Source organism: Pelodiscus sinensis, chromosome 19 (assembly GCF_049634645.1).
Source record: "Pelodiscus sinensis isolate JC-2024 chromosome 19, ASM4963464v1, whole genome shotgun sequence".
Classification (NCBI taxonomy): domain Eukaryota; kingdom Metazoa; phylum Chordata; order Testudines; family Trionychidae; genus Pelodiscus; species Pelodiscus sinensis.
This window is the reverse complement of record NC_134729.1, coordinates 354847-378024: the sequence shown is the minus strand read 5'-3', so window position 1 is coordinate 378024 and position 23178 is coordinate 354847. Positions and strand designations below refer to the sequence as shown.

General features: G+C 56.9%; 1 protein-coding gene across 1 annotated transcript; it reads right to left on the bottom strand.

Moving 5' to 3' along the window:
* Positions 1-227: 227 nt before the first annotated feature.
* PCBP2 (poly(rC) binding protein 2) lies at positions 228-22273 on the bottom strand. The gene is given in 17 exon segments (XM_075901614.1): positions 228-628; positions 7219-7241; positions 7243-7353; positions 7355-7390; positions 8138-8190; positions 9189-9227; positions 9630-9702; positions 10814-10855; positions 11660-11746; positions 13376-13449; positions 14148-14280; positions 14996-15127; positions 18037-18153; positions 18587-18619; positions 18711-18734; positions 19530-19665; positions 22008-22273. Coding segments are annotated over 16 exon segments (1083 nt in total). The 5' UTR covers positions 19599-19665; positions 22008-22273; the 3' UTR covers positions 228-591.
* Positions 22274-23178: the final 905 nt, after the last annotated feature.

Genomic DNA, 23178 nt, shown 5'->3' with positions numbered 1-23178 from the left:
CAATTCCTGGGGTGGGGCAAGGGGCAGGAGCACGCAGGCAGGGCTTGGCTCTCACCCCTGGTAGCTAGGGATCGGGCTGCTCCAGCCCAGCCCAGCCCAAGCGAGATCTGCCGGGTGAGCCAATAGCCTCCCCCAGGACAGCCCAGGACTCCGCTGTGGGAACAGGCTGTTCGGTCACGGGGGCCCAAGAAGAGACAGTCAGACAAGGAACAAAAATAATCCTCCCCTTTCTAGTCACAAGGAAAAGCTCCAGTCCATCTTTTTATTTTTTTGAAAAATTTCCTGACATTACAGAACTAAACTGAAATGTATTAATATTCCACTCTTACATTTCATGACAAACAGAAAACTTCATGAGCCAAAAAAAGGGGGAAAGCTTATAAAACTAATATGAATCTCAGCATTTTAACAGCTGAACAGAGAAAGGAATTAAAATGCTGTAATTAAAAAAAAATCATGAGTGGATGGGGTAAAGCGTGTAGAAACGGAAATTTACAAACTAGTTAAAACCTGGAATCTGACTGCTTAGAAACTACACAGATGGAGCATGGGGATGAACAGCCGAAGGGGTAAGGAGGCGCTTGCATCGTCCTAGCTGCTTCCCATTCCACCAGTCTCCGAAGAAAGCCTAGAACAGAGCAGAGGGGAGAGGTTGACACAGGCTCAGGCACAGGGAGCCCACGTGGAAGTGGGGCTCTGCGGAGGCGACCTGGAGCAGTGGGGCTGGCTCCCACGTGACCCTCTTGCCACTGGCCACACAAGGCGCCGTGTGAACTGCAGCTTGTTCCCCAGCACTGCCTGGGGCTGCCCGACAGTGGGCAGAGGCAGAGTCGACGAGCCTGCTGCAGAGGATTGGGAGATGGGCCAGACTCCAGTGCTTGCCCCAACAAGGGCAGACACTGGCACTGGATGCCATGGGGCTGGGCCCAGGCCCCTTTCAGGCCAAGCACAGGCCCTGCTGGTGAAAGGGGACAGCCTGGTCTTCCTGAAACATGCCACAAGGCTGTGGGGGGGAGGGGGTGCCCAGGCAGCAGCCACAGCCCCCACGGTGCTCGGCTGGCAGCTTCGCAAGGCCACGTGCTGCCCCACGCCACTGGGGAACAGCCCGAGGGCCCCCGATTTGGCCAGGAGTGGGTTTGACATCCACAAGCCTGGGCCGCATTTGGGGGGGATGGAATCAGGACCAACAGCTGGATTAAAGCCCTTCCCCCACAGGGGTACTGCCAACCTGCTGCAGCCCTGGGCCGCTGGCGAGCCGGTCCCACTAGGCCAGGATGCCGGGCTCCCTACAGCAGGTCCTTGAGTCTAGCCAGGACTAACAGCACAGGGGCCTTGGGGCAAGTCAAGGAACTCCCAGCAGCCAGGCGTGTGATCTGGAAGGTCAGTCTCTGGGCCTAGCGCTCGCTCCCCCAGCCCTCAGACTGGCTAGCAGGGGCGCCTGGTGGCAGCATGTCCAGTGACCTCCGGCCATCGAGCGTGCCCAATACTCCAGCCTTGGTGCGTCACGGCACCAGCAGCTGGGGAGTGTCTGCCTGGCCCCTGGGGAGATGGGGCAGACACTCGCCATGTGTCACAGCCAGCAAGTTCCTTCCCCCCTCCCACCCGAGACCATCTGCCACAGCCACCATCCCCACCAGCGACTGCCACCAGCACCTAGGCGGCCGTGGAGCCGGCTGGCTCCTCCCACCGCAGGGCATGGATGGGCAGGGAGCACTGCAGCTGGCTAGGCCCGGCCCTGTTGCAGCACGTCCGGCGCCTCCCACAGGTGCCAGCCTCCCAAGTGAGCTGCCCAGGTCGCTCCCCTGAAAGGACGCAGGCGGCTGCCCAAGAGGCCCCTGCTTCCTCCAGAGGGCTGGACAGCCCCTGCCCTGGGACCCAGGCCAGATCACAGCAGCATCTCTGCTGGAGTGTGACTGAGCAGGTCTAGTTACGGTTCAGGAAACTGACCAGAGGGCACCTCCCGCATGGGCAGGACCCTGCGCGGAGCAAGGGAAGCGGACGGGGCCGATGGGACACTCGATCCAGGCCCAGCGACTCCAGCTGGGAAGCATGCAGCTGGAGTTACCCATCGAGTCGACCTGCCCCTTCAGCGCAGCCCCGGCCTCAGAGGAGGAGCGTCCCTTCCAAGGGCAGCAGCCGGGGCGCCAGGGCTGCACGCGGGGGAGAGGGTCTAGCTAGGGAGCTGCCCACTCAGCGCACAGGCTCAGGGAGGCTGTTCCAAGTGCACTTCCGGGCCTGGCCTCGGGACAGGCTGAGACACAAGGACCTGCCTGGGAAAGCCAGGCATGCAGGCTCTGGCAGAGGCCAAGACTGCCCCTAGGCACGTGCCCTGCCCAGAAGGGGGCCAGATCTCAGAGCGCAGAACGTCTGGCTGAGCCGCAGCTGGACCCCAAGGGCTCTTCGAGTTCAGACCTGAGCTGCTCTTCAGCAGCCCTCCCGCCCCCGCAGGAGCCTCCCTGCAGCTCCAAGGCAGCGTCAGCAGCTTCAGGGGGAAGGCAAGGCAAGGTTAAGCACCCTGGCCCAAGGTCGCAGCACAACACCGCTCTCCTGCCTCCTGTGGCCTAACAGAGACCGGCCAGTGGGAGCAGCCAGGTGCCCCCCCCGGCCTTCCCAGCGCCCCAGAGAAGCAGAGACCAGGCTGGAAGCTGTTCACGGAACGGGTCACCACGCCACGGGGGGGGGGGGGGGGGGGGGGGGGGGGGGGGGGCTCGCCACACAACGGCCAGGGTTCATGCTCGGAAGGAGGAAGGGCCCAGCAAGCAGCTCAGATCCAGGAGCCCAGTAACTGCTCCCTGCCAATGGGGTCAGGCCAGTCCCACCCAGCTGGTCGGCAGCTGCACACTAGATTCCCCTCCCCTCCCACACCAACAGTCCCATCTTCAGACAGACAACCTAGCCAGTCCCAAGCAGCGCTGGCCAGGACACGGGGCCGAGGCCAGGGTTAGCCTGTAGCCTGCCACGCCTAAGTGGGTCGAGCGGAGGGGGAGGGAGTCTGTCCGTCAGCGAGCTACTGCAAGAGGAGGGGAGGGGGAGGGGCAGCAAATGGCTAGTCACTGCTTCCTTGGGGGCTGACCCTGACCATGGATTTACACGGGGTCCCCAGGGGACCCAGGAACCACAAGCCAGCACCTGCTTTGGACCCTCCCCTCCTGGGATGCATCAACGCCCAGGACAGGCCACTGACCTGCTCAGCGGGAGCAACGCCAACGGGCCACGTCCGAGTCCCAGGGAAAGGAGTTTAGGCAACAGCGGTTTGCAGGCTGATTGGCCAGTGCACCGGGCACAATTCACTAGGTCCCAGAACCCTTCAAGACAGGTACAGCCTGCAGGGGCCCGAGGCCCCTAGCGCATGCAGGAGCAGCGCCGGGCAGTTGAGCAGACAGGCAGCCAGCAGCGAGGGATACCCGCTAAGCCAGCTGTAGGCCCTAGCGCCGCGGTCGTTCTCACCGCTCTGCACTGGCGCTACCCAAGCCGCCGTTCACAGGGTGCTGCTGGGCCATTCATTTCAGCACACAGTGCAGCTTTGTTTGGTGTCTGTCCTGCCTAGGCAGGGGAGTCTGGGCCGCCCAGTGCCCCCCTAGCACCGCACTTCCCAGCCTCTGGCCCACAGATGGCCGACCCCCACTCCACAGACCCTGCTCTAGTAGAACTGGTTCAGTGACAAGCGGCAACTGACAGTAGGCTGGGGGCGAGCTGCCCTCAGAACAAGCTACGGACTGAGGAGCCAGGCACTTTAGCAACCAGGGAGGAGGAGGAGGAAGTGGGATTCCAATCGCGTCTAAACGCAGCTAGGAATCTTCTCCATGACCATGCTAGATTAACACCTGGGGGTTTACATTTGACCTCACTGCTCAACTAGGAACGTGGTTAAGAGTCTGGCCCAAGGTCGGGGCTCTGGCGTTTCCCAGGGCTTGCTGTCAGTTGCCGTGTGCACAGCTCCTGGTCCCCCTCTCCATTCCAGCACCAATCAGCTCTCAGAGCAGACGCTCTGGGGCAGCTTTATTACGAGTCCAGTCATCAGAGGAGACAGGTTTGGCTGATCAGCCTCGAGCAACGTAACCCAAATGCAGGTAATTACGAATCTTTTATTCATTCGACAGACCCTCCTAGCACATTTTCTTCATGTAGCAATGCAAACAAGCTACTAAAAGCAACAGCTACGACTACAGAAAAGAATTAAACAGATCACTAGACTCCAGGACTTGTTAGAATACTTGTTCAATTGTCTCTCGACCGACTGAGGGTCGCCAGCAAACACGAAAATGCCATTCTAAGGAATCACAAGCTCACTTTTTCCTGAAGTTAAAAAAATTCTTCCAAGTCTCCTCTACAGGCTTCCCCAGGCTGACACCAATCTGCTGTCCCTTTACGGTCACAAGCAGACACTCAATAAGGAGAGAATCTCTGTTTCTCCGCTTTCAGTTTGTTAGTAACACATGGCATAGCCGAGGTGGTGGAGGTACCCTTAGCAGCAGACACAACATTTAGAGCCAGGAGAGGGACGGGTTTCATGCCAAGCAGACTGGAGACACAAGGGGCGGTCGGAAGAGGGTTGGGGAGGCTGGAGGGTGCGTCGGAGACCCCTGCCTGTCGCAAGCGAGGGGGGTGGTGGTGGAGGAGGAAGAAGAAGAAGGGGTGGAGGGTTGAGAGAGGTTGATGCTGAGGTGATCGGGGATCGTGACGGAGGCTGTCTGGGAGGAGGGTTTAGCGCTTTCTAAACTGTAACAGAGGAAAAAGGAACAAAAAAGGGTGGGTGGATGGGAACACCACAAAAAAGCACAGGAGACAAACAGCTTAAATAGCATGAGTCTAGCCTGGAAACAAGTAACTGAGGAGCCCAGTTTGCTGTCTTATGCTGTACTCGAAAGCCCGAGAGAGAGAGAGACCACGCACGAACAAGTGCAGCAGAAAGGTCAACTGGTTTAAACGGAAAGATGCAGAGCCAACCCTGCACACTGAAATCGCTTCCCACGATAACAAAGCTCGCTCTAGTTCAAGCCAGTAATTGGTTTGATGCAGTATCGGTGAGAAAAAGCCTATGGCCCATCCTATGCAAGCAGTTCGGTGCTTTTGGCCTAATGCTAGCCTTTCAATCGCTAACACGTGGACAGATGTAGCTTCTAGAAGTTAAGATGTGGAGTCCTTGTCTACTAAGGCTTCCTCAGAAGTACTTGGAAAACCTGCTAGTAAGCCTACAATCACAGGTTTACACGTGGTTTGAAATGCAGTACACCATTCAAAGGCACCATCATTTTAAGCAAATTGGAACCCCAACAGAATAGCCCTCAAGGCATTTTTAGTTGACGTGAGCACCAGAAAAGCTAGCAATCAAGTCAGGTTTCCTTTCCCATTAGCCCAGTGGCACTCAATCCCAGCTGTAACTGGCCTGCATCAACATTAAGCATAGCCCCTTTAAAAGCGAACGTTCAGCTGCCACCGATCAATTCCAACATGACCTACAGAAAGAGTGAGGGGAGGAAGTTACAGGAGTTGCAGCAAAGCCAGTTTTGCTGCACTGGATTCAGGGGTATGAATCTGACTGTTCACACACAGCAAGGTTCCTGAAGCTCTGTAACACAGCAGGCTCGCCGCCAAGACTTACTCCCACGAGACAGACAAAACCCACCTATTTCCACTCAAACGCAAAGAAAGCGCTTTGCCAGAGAGCCAGCGGATGCCTGCACACAAGGCACAGGCCAGGCCAGGCCAGGCCACCCGCGCACAAAGACTCCGTTCCTGACACCCCAGTCTCACCTACATTCAGAGCCCCGTTTGCTAACTGGCTGACCTGCATTGCCAGAGTGGCTACCCATCTGGACACCAGGCCAATCCAGCCCTGGGCCAGCTCCCAAGCAATGTCAGTTCACACCCGTGTTCCCTGAGGCATCTGAAAGGGTTTCCCAACTGACTGCTAGCGGGTGTCGCCAGCCTGGACCTGCGCACACCAGTCCCTGCTGAAGTCTGGGATGTCACTAGTATGCAGGGGACACTGGGAAACTTAAGCCCTGGGGCTTTGCTCGCAAGCAAACAGCCACAGGAGCCAACTGATGTAAAGCAGCAGCCGCCAACACCCCTCCCCCCCAAAGGGAAGGCATGGCAGGGCAGGGCCCCGCTCAAAGCAGGGTCTGAAAGCCTAGCTTCTACAGGAGGGACCCTAGTCTGCTACCAGCCGGGCCCCGTGTTGTGTACCCCGACGAGCCGAGGCCAGAGCTCTGTCGTGCTGGGCTGGGAGCCGGCCCTGCATCGCTAGGAAGCCTAGGCTGGAGCCCGGCTCAGCCCGCAGCGTAATACGGCTGCAGCAGGCTGCATGGGGGAGGGGAAATCTAGGCCACAGCATGCCCAGCTGCTCTGCCCCAGTTTTTCATTAGGGAAGCCTGAGGTCTCCATTAAGTGGAGGCTGCTTTTTACTTCAGTCTCATGAGATCATTGCTGGGCTGGAGAGCTGCAGTGGGCCCAGTGCCAGCTCAGCCTGCTGAAGCCTGCAGTGGCCGCATGCTGCAGTGGGTGCTGCCAGCCAACAGCCGCAGCCTGACGCTACTGGGGCCACAGATGGCAGCTCAGGGACACGGGGCTAGCGCCCAGGAGCCAGGGCGGTTGGGCCTGGGCAGTGATTGGAAGCTGCAGCAGAGCCGTAGGGATGGCGCCTCCTTGTCCTTGCCCTTTCAAGCGGCTAGCCAAGCACGGCCGCTAGCCAGCGTGTGCTGAGAGCAGATTGCCAGGGCGGGATGGAGCCCAGCACACCGGCACAATACAACGGAGGACCAGGCTAATCACTTTCTATCCCTGCCACAGGAGAAGAGGCAGCATCTTCCTGCATGTCCAGCTACCTGGCGCACCCCTAACCCTAGGGCAGGCTGGCTTGGAGGGAAGGAGTAATCCCCTCCAACCGCCTCAGTGGCACAAAACCCGCAGAGCTGACAATTCTTTAATCCAGCTTGGCTAAAGCTGCCCTAACCCCTCCACCGTCTAGGAGGTTTCGTCGCAGGAAGCAGAAGAGCTGGATTTTCCAGCAGCTACGGGGCGGAGGAAACCGTGCACCAGACAAGCCAGCAGAGTGCCTGATTCACTTACACCCCTCCTTGTATTGCAGCAGGGCTGCTCCAGAGAGCTGCAGTCAGCCAGCTGGGCAAAGGAGATACTGACCTCGCCCTACAATACCTTAGTCATGCTGCTCCACCGCCCCCCCTTTGCATGCACTCGCCTGCCAGCAAGACTCACCTGACATTAATTAGATACTGGGCCCAGGCTAATGCTGGCTGCAGATCCAGTTATGGTAACCTGCCTGTCAGTAGATCCTTCCACTGGATTGGCAATTTTGATCTGCGCCCCAGACATCTGGCGGATCTCATTGATTGTTGGCGCCTTGACGCCCGATGATGCAGCCAATCAGCTACGAGAGAAAGTGTTTCCAGTTAGATCAGCTGAGGATGAGGTTTAGCGTCCCTATTTCTTCAGTACCAGGGCTGAGAACCCCCCCCCCCCCCCCCGACTGCCACAGACAGCGAAGCGAAGTCCCTCATCCCCATATCAGGAACCCCACCTGCCAGGCTCCTGCTTTCGCTACCTGCTATGAGAATGACGACAGTTACCTGTGGCTTGTCAAGCTCCCAGCCTGTTAGCAGTGAAGTTACCACAAGTGTTGGGAGTCTTGCAGCCAAAGGCTGTTTAATAGCACCCCTGCTTTGGAGAAGGAAGTCCAGCAGCTCCAGAAGTTACACCCTTGCTCTTGCAGGGTAACACGCTCCACTGGCCGCTGTCTCCAGCATGCACCACCCTGCCCAGCTCCCCCATTCCGGGTTGCCGTACAGAAGGGGTGCTAGACCCCTCCAAGGTGCAGGCAAGGGACACCAGGCGACCCCGAGACGCGGGGGCAGAAGCGGTATCAGCCGTGTCTCTAGACACGATGCCGCCTGCATCAGCGAGGCCTGGGACGTCAGGGCCTGCTCGTTTTGTTTGTGGGTTTGGACAGCCGGCCAGGGCAAGCGCTAAGACCTGCACAGCCAGGCACACGCCCCCCTCAGTGGGCGATTCTGCAGGGCACTCCAGGGAAGGGAAGGGATTGGATTTGCTTTCCCATCCCAGCACGAGCACTAGGCCAGCTGGGGCTCTTCCAGGAGGCTGCCTGCAGGGCACTTACATCATTTGGAATGGTGAGTTCGTGAGAAGTGGTTTGAGCAGATGCATCCAAACCTGCTGAAAGACAGGAAGAGACCGGGCCCAGGTTACTACAGGGCAGGGGCGTCTGGGTGCAGATCAGACCCTGACCAGTCCAGCCAGCATTTGCGCTGAGTCATTGCTCCCCTGAAGGCAGTTTAACAGGAAGGGAAGAACAAGCTGTAAGAAGTTACCCCGCCCCCGCCCGAGACGTGCCACCACAGATCTTCCTTCCGGCCAGTACAGTCACAGCAGCACAAGCACCACATCGGCTCCACTGTCACGTGGCTCCCGTGCCGGCTGGGGCCAGACCTCCCTCCCTGGCCAGCTCTCCCCCGAACAGCACAGCAGGGCCACACTCCAGATCGCTGGGGAGTAGGGCCTGGGGACAAACGGGGCAGGGCACACCCATGCCAGATCTTGCCCCCAGTGTGGCTCAACAGACTCCCCCCCCCCCCGTTTCCAGTAAGGCTAAAGGAAGAGTCCAAACCAGTTGGCTGCCAGCTGTGGCCATCACTAACTCTTCGAGCTGCTCCCTCCCCAGCAGGGCCTGACTTTTCCATCCCGTGTCGAAGGAAGGGCTTGAGTTCTCCACACAAGGGATCATGGCCAGGAAGGCAAACCCTGCTCACCTCATGGCCACCACAGCGTGAAGGTGAGACACCACCAGGAGGTGTTGGAAGCATCTGTCTGCCACCAGAGGCAGGGGCAAGAGACTAGTCACCTGATCCAGCCTAGCAGCTACAGAAAGATTCCCCTCACCAGGAGAGCGGTTAGGAACCGACAGGCTTCTGCTGGTTCCTAGAGGGGTGGGTTAGCCAGACACTGATCATGCCGGGAAGAGATTCCAGCTGGCCTCTTTGGTGGGGAAGGGAAGACCGGAGTGCTCTCAAGCCAGTCAGCACCTACAGCCCTTCTCAAACTCCTGTCGCCCCCTGTGCATGTTGCTGGCAAGGTTTCTCCCCCAAGGGGAACGCGACTGACCAGTATTAGTACACAATAGAATACTACAGATTTTGGTTTTGCATCATTACCCCAATAGCCTTTCACCTCTGGAGAGCTGGATTCAATGCCTGTTAAGATACAAGTGACAATGAGTTTGGTGGTCTCAGCCTAAAGCCTTAATGGACATCTTAGCCACATGACAAACGACAAGTTCGGTACAATCAGCAGTCGACTGCTCAGGACTGAAGAGCCGGCGGGGAGAGGGTGTAGCGGCAGCTGAGAAGTGAAGTGCACTGGCAGAACTGGGGAGGATGGGGTGAAGGAAGCAACATGAAGGCCCTGCCTGTTTTAGGCCGATCTAGCAGGCAAGCTGCCCCACTCCGTTGCAGGGTCTGGCAGAACTGGTACCTTGGGTGGCTACCCAGACACTAGCGAAGATTAAGCCATGAGGCTGCGTGAGAGGCCAAGCGGTGGCTCGTGGGCTGTACTCGGGCCCCCACTACCGTACAGAAGAAAGTTAATTTCCATACCACTGAATCCAGTGTTGCCATGAGACATTGGAAAGTGAGACTGTTGCATTGCCAACTGGTGCAGCTTGGTCAGCTAGAGAGAAGAAGAAGGCCGGGATTAGGTAGGTCAGACTCCACATTTCACACCCCCGGCCCACCCCCTGGGGGCAGAGGAGACAGCTGGGTAAGCAATGCTTGCCCTGCACGGATGGGTGTGGAGAGAGGGAAAGCATTGCAGAGGTGCAAAGCCAACGCCCAGCCCCAAGTGCCCTGGTTAATTGCGAGCACGTGCAGTCCTTGCGACAGGAATGCTCCAGAGACAAGCACAAACAGGCGAGGTAAACAGACAGGGCTGCAGTGGTGCGGCACACACCATGCAGGGGTCTGTGAAGCATTGGAAAGACAGAGGTATGTTATGAAGGGAGACCAGGAGAGAGAGTCAGTGTTTAACCTCCATACCCTCCCTGCCCCAAATCAGTAATCCCTAGTATTTCCATTCCTAGCCAGCTCTTCCCTGCCCTACGTATGCCATGAGCAGAGACCAGCCTCAGCAGCCCTGCCTTTAGAAGTCGGAGCACATCCGCCTAGCTCTGCGCCTACGTGACAAGGGAGGGACCAGGCCAAAGGGAGATGCTCACACTGCAAGTCAGGACACCAGGACGGCTAGAGTCACAGCTTCCTCACTCTGCTAGAAACGGAAGCCCAGTGCTGGCCAGTCTCCTGCCTGGCCAGCCACCACCTCAACAGAAAGGATTGAGGACTTGATGCATTCAGCATCATGGAGACAGGTTACCGCTCACCCCTCCAGCTCGCTACACAGGTCCCACGCCCTGCCCGGAGAACCACAATGACAGTATACCATGCTGCTGTGTTTTGTTTTGCTTTCTCTTTGTGGACTTTGCTCTGTGCCCAATTGCAAAAGGGGAGAGCTGTAGCTCGTGCACAGCGCCAAGCTCAGGGTGTCTGCGGGAGAGCTGTAGCTCGTGCACAGCGCCAAGCTCAGGGTGTCTGCGTGTGGAGGAAAGGGGGACAGATCTTAGATTGGTTTGAAACTTACTGAGACGTGCAAATAATTTGAGGGTTTTTGGGGCTTAAAGATCAGATTTGATTTCAGACGGCGCTGGCTGTTAGCACTGAGAAAGCACAGAGAAATTTTGGAAGGGAGAAGGGATGATTTCAAGACAAGAAGTGTAAACAAAACTTACATCTGGCTGTGGAATGGCATACTGTCCTTGAATGGTATAGGCCTACAAAAAGGAGGAAAACAGTCCTATTAAAACCATCGGACAGCCACCCAGTGACAGACAGATTTCAACCAGCCAGGAAGCCAGAGAGCCAAAGTGGAGAAAATTGTGGGTGGAGGTGAAGAGGGCAAAGGGACATAACAGGCAGTTTCTAAAGGGGGTGTTAATTGAATTGGCAGTATGTGGACTAGGGGGTGATCGGTGCGTCGCCCCCCTCCAAGAAGAGTCAGACAAGAATGAGAGTTGGTTTCTAGTGAAGGTGTATCGTGTGATTGGAGAGTCACCCCGGCGTTGCCCTGCACACACGCCCCCGGCCACCCCGGAGGAAAGGAAAGAGCTCTAGTGCCCCGGCAGCACCCAGGAGTCTGAAGGTATTGAGACCGCTAGAATTCTCACTACTCCACACGGCTAAGGACGGCCCTGCACACACTAGAGCGGAAGGCAATGCCAGGCGCAGGCTAACCATGCTAGCTGATGCTAAAGGCTGTCAGGAGAAGGAGGCAGGAGGCTGACCGGCTGGTTCCATGAAGGGTGCAAACCAGAGCTCAGCTTCCTACTCCGCTACCCCTGGAGGGGTTGGTCACCGGGCAGGGACAACTGGCTGGCTAACGGGAGGGCCTCACTGCAAAGGCTGCAGCCCAGCCTGGCCTGACCAAGTCGGCTTGTGTGGAGATGCTGGGGCCTGAAGCCAGTCCCAGTGGACAGGAGTCCACAGTACGGAGGAGGCCAGTGCAGATTTTGCACCCATGGGCAGTCTCAGAGAGGCCAAGGATTGAATGGGCCATGGAGACTGAACTCCCCTCTCACCTCTTGAGGTGGTCCCTCCAGGTCAGAGTTGAGGCACATGGATGGGGCGGTGTGGGGGTAGCTTGCACTGCCGCTGCTGTACCTGTCCTGTGGATAAATTAGAGGACTTCAGTCTCCAGGGCTGTCAATCCAAAACCTTCCGCTTCTACGAAAGTCACACCGAAATTACTCTGCTTTAGAGGGCTGACCCTGGGCTGGACAGACAGTTCGCTCCAAGCTGCAAGGTCAGCGGCACTGCCGCCGAGAAGCACACCGCCGCGGGGGAGCCAGACCGAGTGAGTCTGGCGGTGGGGCGCCTGGGGAAGAACGCAGCCCAGACGAGCCTGCTCCTCACTGCTCTGGTGGGCGAGGCAGCCCGCTCGCATGCTGCAGAGTTAACCGCCAGGAAAGTCCTTTGTTTGCAAGAGCCAAAGACTTGGGCCACCAGGTCTTCCAATCACCTCCCATGGGCCATTCCACTGGCAGATGCTGCCTGACCAGCTGCCAAGGCCTTTGGAGAGCAGGGAACTGAACGGAGAGGGAGAGGAATGGGGACGGGGCAAGGAACAAGAAGGCAACAGAACTGCTCCCAATCCAGACTGCTGGGGGGAACAGCAGGCTATCCCAACACATGGCATATTCTCATGTAGCTCTGGTTCTAGGGACGCGCTCCTACCCCTTTGGTACCTTGCTAGAAGCTGCATGCCAGGCACCACATACGCCTCTGCTCAACGCACGGAGTCCTGGACATTAGGGAAGGGTGGTTTTCCACCTGGAACCACTACGGGCTCTGGCCTGTCCCGCATGGAGGCACCGGCTGTGCAGAAGCGTATTCGCAGGCTATGGGGACTCCAGGGCTTCCCTGCCACAGCCCCCCATCCCCACACACAACTGTCTGAACTGGAAGCCAAACGACTCGCAGGACAAGTCTGAAGCATCAAAGCGACTCAACTCCTCACAGACGCTGCCAAGCACGGGTTTGAAATCAGCATGAGAGAAGAGGCTTTACCGTCCTGTCCTACCGGTAACCGTCACAAAAGCGCCTTGCTTCACAGCTAGTCAACTCCGAACCACCCTGACATGCCTTGTACGGCGCCCCAGCCTGGGCCGGCACCCATCTGCGTGGCCCTGGAGGCATGGTGCTGAAGTTGTTCATGTGCCCCTGAGTCAGCTTTGTACCAGCAGTGGCCAAGACTTGCTTGTTTTAGAAGGCGACACCCACATAGTCTGGCGGAGATCACACCTCCTCCCTGGTTCTAGTACAGAGCCCAGCATCTCCCTTGTTCCCCAATGGTCACCTGTTCCCAACGTTAACCCCTGCTGCTTCGGGGTCAGGGGTCATTCTGCTGCCACCCAGCGAGCACCAGATCCCGAGCCGTGCCCCAGTAGAAGAGGCAGATGCTGCTCTGAGAAGCTCAGTTTCTGGGAGCTTGGCTGAATGCCACAGGCGTTGGGCTGGCTCCCCAGGCACCCGGTGCCAAGACGGGCGTCCCTGCCTCACCACCCGCTCTACAGCAGCCCCTTGTGCGCCCAGTGTCCAGCGCCCGCTGGGCGGGAACAGGCTGTGGAGTGCTCAGAAGAATCCACCCAAAGCAGCAGAGGTAGTTCTAGGCTGGCCAGGGAGACAGTGTGGCTGACAAGCATGCAGAGTGGGCGAATGTGTGCTGGCAGTGTAGCAGCTTGGCAGGTACCTCCTCTCCCACACCCTACGCCCAGCAATCCGAGGAAGGGCCTTACCTGGCCGCCTGCAAAGATGACCGGAGAGCTGGATGGCTTGGGCCGGTATGGGATGGTGACACCCTTCGGGGAGACTGGATCACAGGAGAGTCAAGAGGAAAGACGTTAGACTCTGGCATCCACTAAGGACTGTCCCATGTGCCCCTACCCTGCACACCAGATCTGGGCAGCTGCTCCCCTTCAGTTCAGGCATTTCCTAGAGCTCAGCCTTCTGGGACCTGGCATGGCCCAAAATTCCTGTCAATGGCTCATTCTGGGTTAGCGCTGCTAGAGTTACCACGGGCAAGTCAACCCCCCCCCCCACCCCCCCCCTTCCAGCCCTGGGGACCTATGGCACCTCTCCATGTGGGAGCCAGCTGTGGTATTAGGCACTGGCCTGGTGAACAGGAAGCTCTTGAGTGCGCGAAGAAGCCATGACTCCTGCTAGGAGGCTCAGAGATGCTGTCTGACTGGCAAAGCTAGAGACCCCACATGACCAGCTTCTCCACAAACTCATCGTCAGCTTGCACACCCCACGGTAAAGCCTTAGCCAAGGGTGCCCGTGTGGCTTTCGAAGCCACAAGGCCCCGGATTCTCTGCAGCCAGGGAGATTACAAGTCTGTTTCTGTTCAATTAGCCGGGTGGCCACATGGACAGACAAGGCTAATAGCTTCTAGCTCGCCCTTCGAGAAGCTTCTTGGAACGGACGTGAAATAGGCATTTCAGGAGACACCCCTCTGCCGGCATGCATGCCTCCTCACCCCACCGCAAGCCAGCGGCCCCTCCCTGGGGCTCACCTCCAGCATGACCACACAGATCTGCTTAACGCACTCGATGATGGACTGTGGTATCCCAGCAATGGTGATCGCTCTCTCAGTCGAGTTGGGCAGCATGTCTCCTGCCACCTGGACCTGTGCCCCTGTGCTCTTCAAGTGGGAGATGAAACAGAGTCAGGCACACCACTCGCATCTCTGGTATCCCACGGCCTCCCCAGCCCCACTCTCAGTCCCACCCCCTCTCCACAGCCTCAATGGGACAGTCCCTGCTGGAGTTACGCAGCCACCAGAACCCCAAGGCCAAGACAGAAACAAACTCAACTCGGCCTCGAGGAGCAGTGAACTGAATTGGGTTAGCCCTCTGGTGTTCACAGCTGGGCAGCTCGCAGCAGTGGGGGGGGCACATGGCTTCCCACGGGTAACATCCCCTCACCTCCCTTTTGGACACGGGAAAGGGGGAGCACAGAGAGGTTAAGGGAATCACTAGAGTCATCCACCAAGCATGTGGCAGCTCTCTCAACTGGAACACTGGAGTCCTGCATGTCCCTACACCAGCTAGGCCAATCCTCCCCCTCCAAGCTTTAGAAAGGTGGGTTCCCACGAGGGGCGCGGGAACGGGGGGCGGCTCCGCCAACAGCACCTGACTCCAGTATGCCTGGCGCCAGCCACTGTATTGGTCTCAGTTTCACTAGCACTAAAAATACAAGGTGCTTTTCAAGGCAGGATGATGCCAGGTCTTTACTATGCAGCACTCGACCTGGCACGGGGAGGGGGCCTACAGAAAGCTCCTGCGGCGGAATTGCAGCTACTAGTGGGGCTGAAATGCCTCGTCAAAGCAGCCCCCAGCCACAAAAGAGATGCGGACCTCTCTGATCTCCTTGATCTTGCAGCCTCCTTTTCCAATGAGGGAGCCACACTGGCTGGCAGGCACCACAAGCCTCAGGGTGACAGGGGGCCTGCTGGCAGCTGTGCTGTTGGTCATGGAGCTGCTGATGTCCTGAAATGACAAGGAGTTACTCAGATCCCCTTGGGTCTGCAGCTTCCTAGGAGTCTGCCTGCCCACCCAGTCACAGCCCAGGACAGCGCCCTTCCCTCACGTGCCTGCAGGCAGCACAGGAGCCATTTCACTGCCATGAGCCCATTGAACGCGCAGGGGCAGCGGAGGAGACAAGGCAATTAACCCTGCCTGGAGTTCAGCCTAGAGCCCCCTCCCTTGCGAGAAGCACCAGGGGATCTCTAGGTACCAGGCACTGGCAATAGCCAAGCACTCCAGAGAGCATCCAGGTCTTCTTGGAATCGCTCATCCAAGTTCTGACCAGAATTGACTTGAAGTCTAAGGAACTTGACTGACTTAGCAAGGGAGGGCGACAGGGATTGCTCTATAAATAGAGGAAAAGACGCCAGGAAAGGGGAGGGATAAAGGCTGGCACAAGAATAATGAAGTGTAAACAGGACACTTCAAATCAGAAAAGCTCTAGGGCTGAACCCGTAACACGTGCTGTGCTCGTGGAAAGGCTGGTGCAAGGAGACAGCGTTCACAGATGGCACTGCAGGCAGTTAGCAAGGCCCTCAGGTGGCTTTTACCCCATGTCCCGCTAGTGATCTTGCCCACATGCTCAGGCATAACTGACTGCTGTCCGGGGGAATTTCTCCCCAGGTCAGATTGGCAGAGAATCTGGGCCTTTTCCTCTGCAGCATGAGTCACTTGCCAATTGTAGGCGACAAGACTAACCTGAAGTCTTTAAGTCAAGCATTGAGGGCTTCAGTAACTCAACAAGTGGTCATGAGCCTACTGCCAGAGTGGGTGGGGTACGTCAGACTAGGTAAGGGTGGTGCCATCCAGCCTTAGAGACACTGCTTAGTCTCGAGGTATAGCCTTACGTAGCGGCTGAATATTGCCCTGTCACTCTCACACACCCCCCCCACCCCCCCAATGGGAACGTCATTCTCCTCGGCTACACAAGGGCCCCAGACAACAGCACAAGCCAAGAATACACTTGTGCCTTTATACCAGGTAGTTTCCAAGTCAGCCCTAAAGCACTCTTGCTATTAGCTGGAGATCAGCTGCTTGGAGGAACTCGAGGAGGACTCCTCATGCACGTGTGGGCTCCCAGCTAGTTACAATCAAGAGCTTTACAGCTCAAGAGTTACTGGGGATTACACTAGCGTGGCTGCTGCAGCGCCCCATGCAGATGCAGCTACACAAGGCGGCTCTGGGGTGAGCTCACCAGTCCCAGAACAGCTCTTCCATATGAAAGTGGTTTTGGCGGATAGCAGGCCAAGGGGAGCCATCCAAGAAAGCAGGAAGGAGGCCGAAGCTGTACCCAGAGCTCACTTCGAGTCAGGAAGCTCAGTTCTTGGTTTGGTACCAGAATCTTTGCAGGATGGCAAGGCTAGAGCGCCACTGCGGTCGGCTCCCTCTGACCCCCAAAGCTGCACCCAAGGGGCTCCTCGTATTGTCACGGTGGGACCAACTGCAATGCCCGGCAGAGCGGCATAGTCCCACCCTGGGGACAGTGGGACATTTCCACTGCTCAAGGGCAGCAGCTCAGGCTTTGTAAAGCGAGCTCTACCCCAGGCACAGGGCCAGCGTTCTTGGGTTACTGACACGTGGCTACTGGCAGCAGGCTCATGGCTTGGGCACTGGCTCTCAAAAGTGAAAGTCACAGCCCAAGCACAGAGCCCTAGCAAGGGCAGCACTCGACAAAGCCTAGAGAAATAGTTAAGCACTGACATTGGCTTTTTTTTTTTTTTTTAAAGTCAGCCTCAAAGCTGGCTGCCTCCCATCCTGCTGAAGGGCAATTTGGTCCCTGGCTAGGCTAATGTCACATGAGCCATCAAAGCCTTTTGCTCCAGGGCACAGCTGTCACCTGGTGCCAGAAGAGGCCTTGAGGGACAGCAGGTCACTAGATCTACTCCAAGGGGGGAGGGTTACCCTTTCTGAAACAGCTGATTGACCAGGCAGCCCACCAGACTCCACGGCCTTCAGTGTGACTAATACCAACTGCTCAGCATCCCCAGGACAAAGCTGGACACCCACGGAGAGTGTTCGCTCGCCAGCTTGTGGCAGAGTGCCTGGGCACAGCCCTGACTGGCTGCACAAGAGCCATGGGCCAGAGGCTCAGGCCAGCATGGCAACTCGCACACAGGACCGAAGATGCATCGCTCAAGTCCACCACCAGCGTCCCCTGTAAGCGGAGCCCTCGGGCAGCCAGCCAAGAGATTTAGGTGCCATCCAGCTGATAAGCAGAGCACCCACAGCTAACATGTGTGTCTACTGGTGGTGCCCATCCACACATGCCTCTGCATAAAATGGATTCCCCATGTGGATGGGGAAATTAAAGGCATTGTCTAGAACCCGTGCCTCAGCCCACTGGCCCAATTCAGTACTGCTCTGGTCACTGAGCATTAGGCATGCTGGCACAAGAGGGCCACAGGGCACATGTGAGTTCATTGTTTCTCCCCTGATGCTGCTACCCCGGTAGGGGGCTGCATGTAACTGTCCCTTGTCAGCACAGCAGGCATCTGGAACCCCATCAGCTCACGCTGGGGATTTTGGAGATGGGGCATGTTTTTACACCTTTGCAATCCTGCACCTTAGAAGGGGGCCAAGTGCACCAAAGCCGCAAGTCAGGGCAGCCTGTGCCAGGAGCTGACCAGGCAACCCTCAGACGAACCATGCCTCCCTCTTGCCATGCATCACCACAGCAGGGATACATCATTTCCCCACACCAGACTTCACCTCAGCTACGCTGCATCCGATTCAGCCCAAGTGTTCCAGACACCCTGAGACTGTGTCTGGTTTTATTCTTAGTCTCACTCCGGCCAGCATAAAAGCAAGAAGGCAGCTTCCTGATCATTCCCAGGGCCCACTTTTGAACTGAAGAGCAGTGAAAAGACATGCACCTCTTCCAGTTTGTCAATGATCATAGCAAATGCTTTGAAGATGGCATTGGTCGGTCCAGCGAGAGTGATGATCCGCTCTGGGCAGTTCCCTTCCGAGATGTTAATGCGGGCCCCGCTCTAGAGGAAGAAAGCAAACGCAGAGGTGCTGCACTAATGGACTGACACCACAATTCCCAACTGGGCTGGCAGGGCAGCGGGTAGTATTACAACAAATCCCATTGCCAGTGTGGAGTAGCCAGCACAATGGGACCTCCTAAATGCCACCACATCATAAATACCATGAAATCCAGCCCTCACTTGCATTCTGTTCTTTTGGGCAGCCATCTTAATTCCTATTGCTAGATCACTGCTGAGATTGGCCAAGAGAACTACATTTCCCAGAAGCCTTTCAGCCCACAATGAGCTGCTTGTTTGCTACCAATACCAGTGCAATTGAGGAATTACACTGCCTACAAGGCCCCGCCCTCCCACCCCAAGATCTGGTTTATGTCACCCAAACGTCTCAACTGATTTTAGACCAGTTCATGGCCACCTGCTCCCCAGAACCTACCTCCTCGCGCATCTTCTTCACAGATTCTCCTTTCTATAGGGGATAAGAGAGATGGACAGTTAGTGTTGCTGAACTGACTGGCTAAAGAATGAACTAGAATCAAGAAGTAACTTTAGTAATTTACCTTCCCAATGATGCTCCCAACCTCCTGCAATGAGAAGAAAAGCATCAATGAATGTTCTCAAAGATTAGAGGACATGGTTTCTGAGACAGAATGGGTACAACCTAACAGCATAAGTTTTCCCTTACTGATCAAGATCAGTGTTAAGCTTAACAATTTAGTCTTTAATTTGATACTCCGTTCTATCCAGCTCTCGTGTATCTAATCACTAGGGATGTAAAATCCCAGTTAAACAGGTTTAACCTTATGTTTAACCAGTTAGCTGATTAAATGGGGGGAGGGGACAACACGAGGAAGATGACAAGGACAACAACCCCATCACCAGCAATTTTTAAGTGGGGATCAGGTTTCAAACAGACCAGATTAACATAACGGCCCCCTTCTGATTTTGTGGTCTAGGAGTCTCAGTATAAAAAGAAAATAAATTTACAGCAATTCATAGTGCTTGAAGCTCACCCCCTTCCCAATACGCAAAGTGTTTACATCGGGTACCTTGTGAGTTTATAAAACAGATCCACATCAAAGTTCTGCTAGTTTCTTTACTGATATGGAGATTTCAAAAACTGCTCTAATGGTCACAAGACATCCTTTTACCATCAACAGGCCACATGCCAAGAAGTTCCCAGCATCAAGATGATAATGGCTTCTAATGATGAACTCCTTCAAAGCAACATTAGGGCTGGCTAAATTTAAATTACTCAACTCCCCTTGGGTTTCAAAAGGCTCCTACGAACAACTGATCTGATCGGACAAAAAGTGTTTCCAAGGTATTTGCTACAACCCAGTTTCACCAGAGGCATAACAAGATGATATGGCAGGTACCTTTCCATGCATAAGTAGTCGAATGGTAAGTGTGACATTTAAACCACCTTCAATAACACCGGTGTCCATCTTGAACTGTGTTCTGACGGGTCAGGCTTTGTCAGGGGTCAAATCTTTGGTCGCTGGGGGAAAGAAACTATAACAGAAGAAAGGAGGTCTCATTACATGCTATGAAAACACCCATTTCATCCTTGTTTTTTATTATTTTCTGCAGACAAACATTTAATGACCCACACTTTTTACATAGCTTACAATGTACCCCAAATAGTGAAACCACTCTGCATGATTATTCCTCCGGCAGGGTTAGCTCAATCTAAAAAGAACAGTGGATAGTCTCTTAACTGAGTGGCATTGACAACCTGTCAGAACAGATTGAGTATATTTACAATTGTAAATCATTTGGCACTCAACTTGCATGCATTTATTTGTACAGTAGAGACTATGCCTTGGATGGTTTCAAGTGTTAATTCTTACATGAGACAGTTGCAGGAGCAGATCTGCTGAACCAACTGTATTGAGCAACTAAACTAAGCTCCCCACCCTGTGAATGCCAAAAGCAAAGGTTGTAAAGAGATCAGTTGTCACTTTCCATTCTCCAGCTCCCTCCCACAGTGCCTGCTAATAGCTCCAGTGGATGAGGTCGGTGTCCATTCTCCTCCTCTCCCCGCCCTTCCGGCAAAAGGCTTTGTACACAGTTTGTACCAGTTTAAGGGCTTCTCCATACTTAAAGAGAATTTTGATGAGGGTAGGGTAAGAATTTAAAGTGCAACAGCTACACTAAAATAAATTCATGCATGGACATTCCAATTCCAGAATAAGAACATTTTATTCTTGTTGAGTGCAATGGATTAAGCTAGACAGGAGCAAAAACACTTAACCCTATAAATAGCTATTCCAGAATATCTTGGTAGGCAAACAGGCCCCAAGGTTAACTAAAATCAACTTTAAAAATCAAACACTGATAAACTGGATTACAGACTAATAAAATATAGCCCACCAGGAAGGGTTTGCCCCAGTTAAACTCTTGGCTTAATTTAAACTAATTTTAGTTAACTGATGTAAGTTGTGTAGATAAGCCTGCAAGGTGGCAAGGCAATGGCACTGAAGTTTAACTACAGCAACTTCCAACATAAGAGCCAATCTAAACTCAAACTGACGGAGTTGTGACCTATAGCTCCAAATCAAAACTTTGCAAATGGGCTCTACAGCAGCCTTATTTCCAGGCTAATGCTCCATGAAAGCAGACTCCTAGGAAAAAGGAGGTGCTGTTGGTGCTCTATTATGGACCCAATACAAGTGTTTTGTGGGCTGTATTTTCCAGACACCACGCACATATAAATCTCCATGAGACCCTTCTAAAGTAGGCCAGAACTATGTTCTAGTGGAGGGGAAGGGGACTCCAGAGAACAAGATGGTCTTCAAGTCTGTGGCAAAGAACAGAACTCAGTTCTTCTTTACAGTCCCAGCTGACAGCGCTTATTCCCACTTTATAGAAGACTATACAAGAACCATTTGTCATTGCTACCATTAGAAATTTAACCCACTCTTCTACCGGCTAGATTAGCAAGTTTTCACACAAAGTAACATAGTATCTCACCAAGTGATTTTTACACATCCCCCCCCCCCCCCACTACAGTGGTTTCTAAACCAAAAGATTAAATTTTTATTGATGAAATGCAGATTATCCAAAATTAAACACCTGATCAAAACTACTGTTTTTAAGCAAACTTCTAGGTTCGCACGGGTAGCATGTAGGGAGGCGCTGCTACTGCAGTCAGCAGCGATACTGGTACAGGAGCCAGAGTGCAAATCGTAATTTTAATTACGGGGGGGGGGGGGGGGAATTTCCTCACCCCCAGGAGCCTCGCGACTGCCTCAGGCTCAGCCCCAGCCCTGCCTCCCCCGAAGCTGACGGCCAGCGCGTTTCAGCGCAGCTCCCGGGGGCTGGCGCCTCCTCCCGCCCGGCCGGCTCGGGGTGTCGGCTAGTTCGAAAACAAACAGCGCTGGCGAGGAATCCTCGGGGCCGCGGCCCGGCCGGGGGGGGGGGGGGGGGGGCACAAAAACCCTCCACGCCCGGGAGCCATCGCTGCCCGCCCCCCCCGCCCCGCCAGGAGCTACCGCCCCCCCCCCCCCGGGCCGCGACCCCCCCCCCGGGAGCTACCGACCCCCCTCCCCACGGGCCGCGACCCCCCCCTCCGGGCCGCGCGCCCTGCCCGCCCACCAGGCAGCCGCGCCCCCCCCCGCGCCCCCCCCGCCATGTGACGCAGCGTCGCCGCCCCGCGGCCTGCTCCTGCGGCCCCCGCCTTGGTGCGCAGCAGCCGCCGCGCGCCCCTCCCCCCGCCCGCGCGCTCCGACTAGGCCGCGCTAGGCCGCGCGAGGCCTGGGGCTGGCGTGGCGGCGGCGGCCGGGCGCGCGCAGGGGGGGGCGGCGCGCGGCGCTACGCGAGGCCGGGGCTCGGCGGGCGGGCGGGGCCCTTACCTGGCGGCGCGGGGGGGCGGCGGCGGGGGCCGAGCGCCCGGCCGATGGGCCGCTCCGGAGGCGGCGGGACGGGGAGGGGGAGCGGGAGGAGGGAGGGCGGGCGACGGGGTCTCCGGGGCGGGCGGAGGGAGGAGGGGCCCCCTCGGCGGGGGAGGGAGGAGGCGGGGGGGGGAGAGAGCCGGGACGGGCGGGCGGGAGGCGGCGGCGGGAGGAGGGCGGAGGGGCTGCGGCTGCTGCTCCTGCTGCGGCGGCCTCGGCGGGTCTGGGAGGGGGAGGCGAAGAGCGGGGCGATTTCAACCCCGCCCTGACCCGGAAGCGGACCCCGCCGCACCATAGAGCCGCGCGGGGGCCAGAGCGTCCGCCGCCTGCTCACCAGCGAGCGTGCGGAGGCGGCGGGCGGGCGGCCGGCGGGTAGAGCGTCGCGCGCGGCACGGGGCGGGCGCCGCGCTCTGGCGCCACCTGCAGGCTGCGCGCTCGCGCTCCTCCCGGCCGCCGCTGCGTGGGGATGGGGGACAATGGGCGAAGGGGGAGGGGCGGGGAGAGGGAGCGAGCTAGTGGAGGCACGGGGGGAGGGGCGCAGTGGGGGGCAGGAGACAGAGGGGAGGGGGCAAAAGGAGGGGGAGGGGCAGGGGCAGAAGACGGGGAGAGGGGCAGAGGTGGGAGGAGGGGCAGGGGTAGAAGACGGGGAGAGGGGCAGAGGTGGGAGGAGGGGCAGGGGTAGAAGACGGGGAGAGGGGCAGAGGTGGGAGGAGGGGCAGGGGCAGAAGACGGGGAGAGGGGCAGAGGTGGGAGGAGGGGAGGGGGCAGAGGTGGGAGGAGGGGCAGGGGTAGAAGACGGGGAGAGGGGCAGAGGTGGGAGGAGGGGCAGGGGCAGAAGACGGGGAGAGGGGCAGAGGTGGGAGGAGGGGAGGGGGCAGAGGTGGGAGGAGGGGCAGGGGTAGAAGACGGGGAGAGGGGCAGAGGTGGGAGGAGGGGCAGGGGCAGAAGACGGGGAGAGGGGCATAGGTGGGAGATGGGGCGGGGCAGAGGTGGGAGGAGGGACGGGGCAGAAGACGGGGGAAGGGGGCAGAGGTGGGAGGAGGGACGGGGCAGAAGACGGAGGAAGGGGGCAGAGGTGGGAGGAGGGACGGGGCAGAAGACGGGGGAAGGGGGCAGAGGTGGGAGCAGAAGG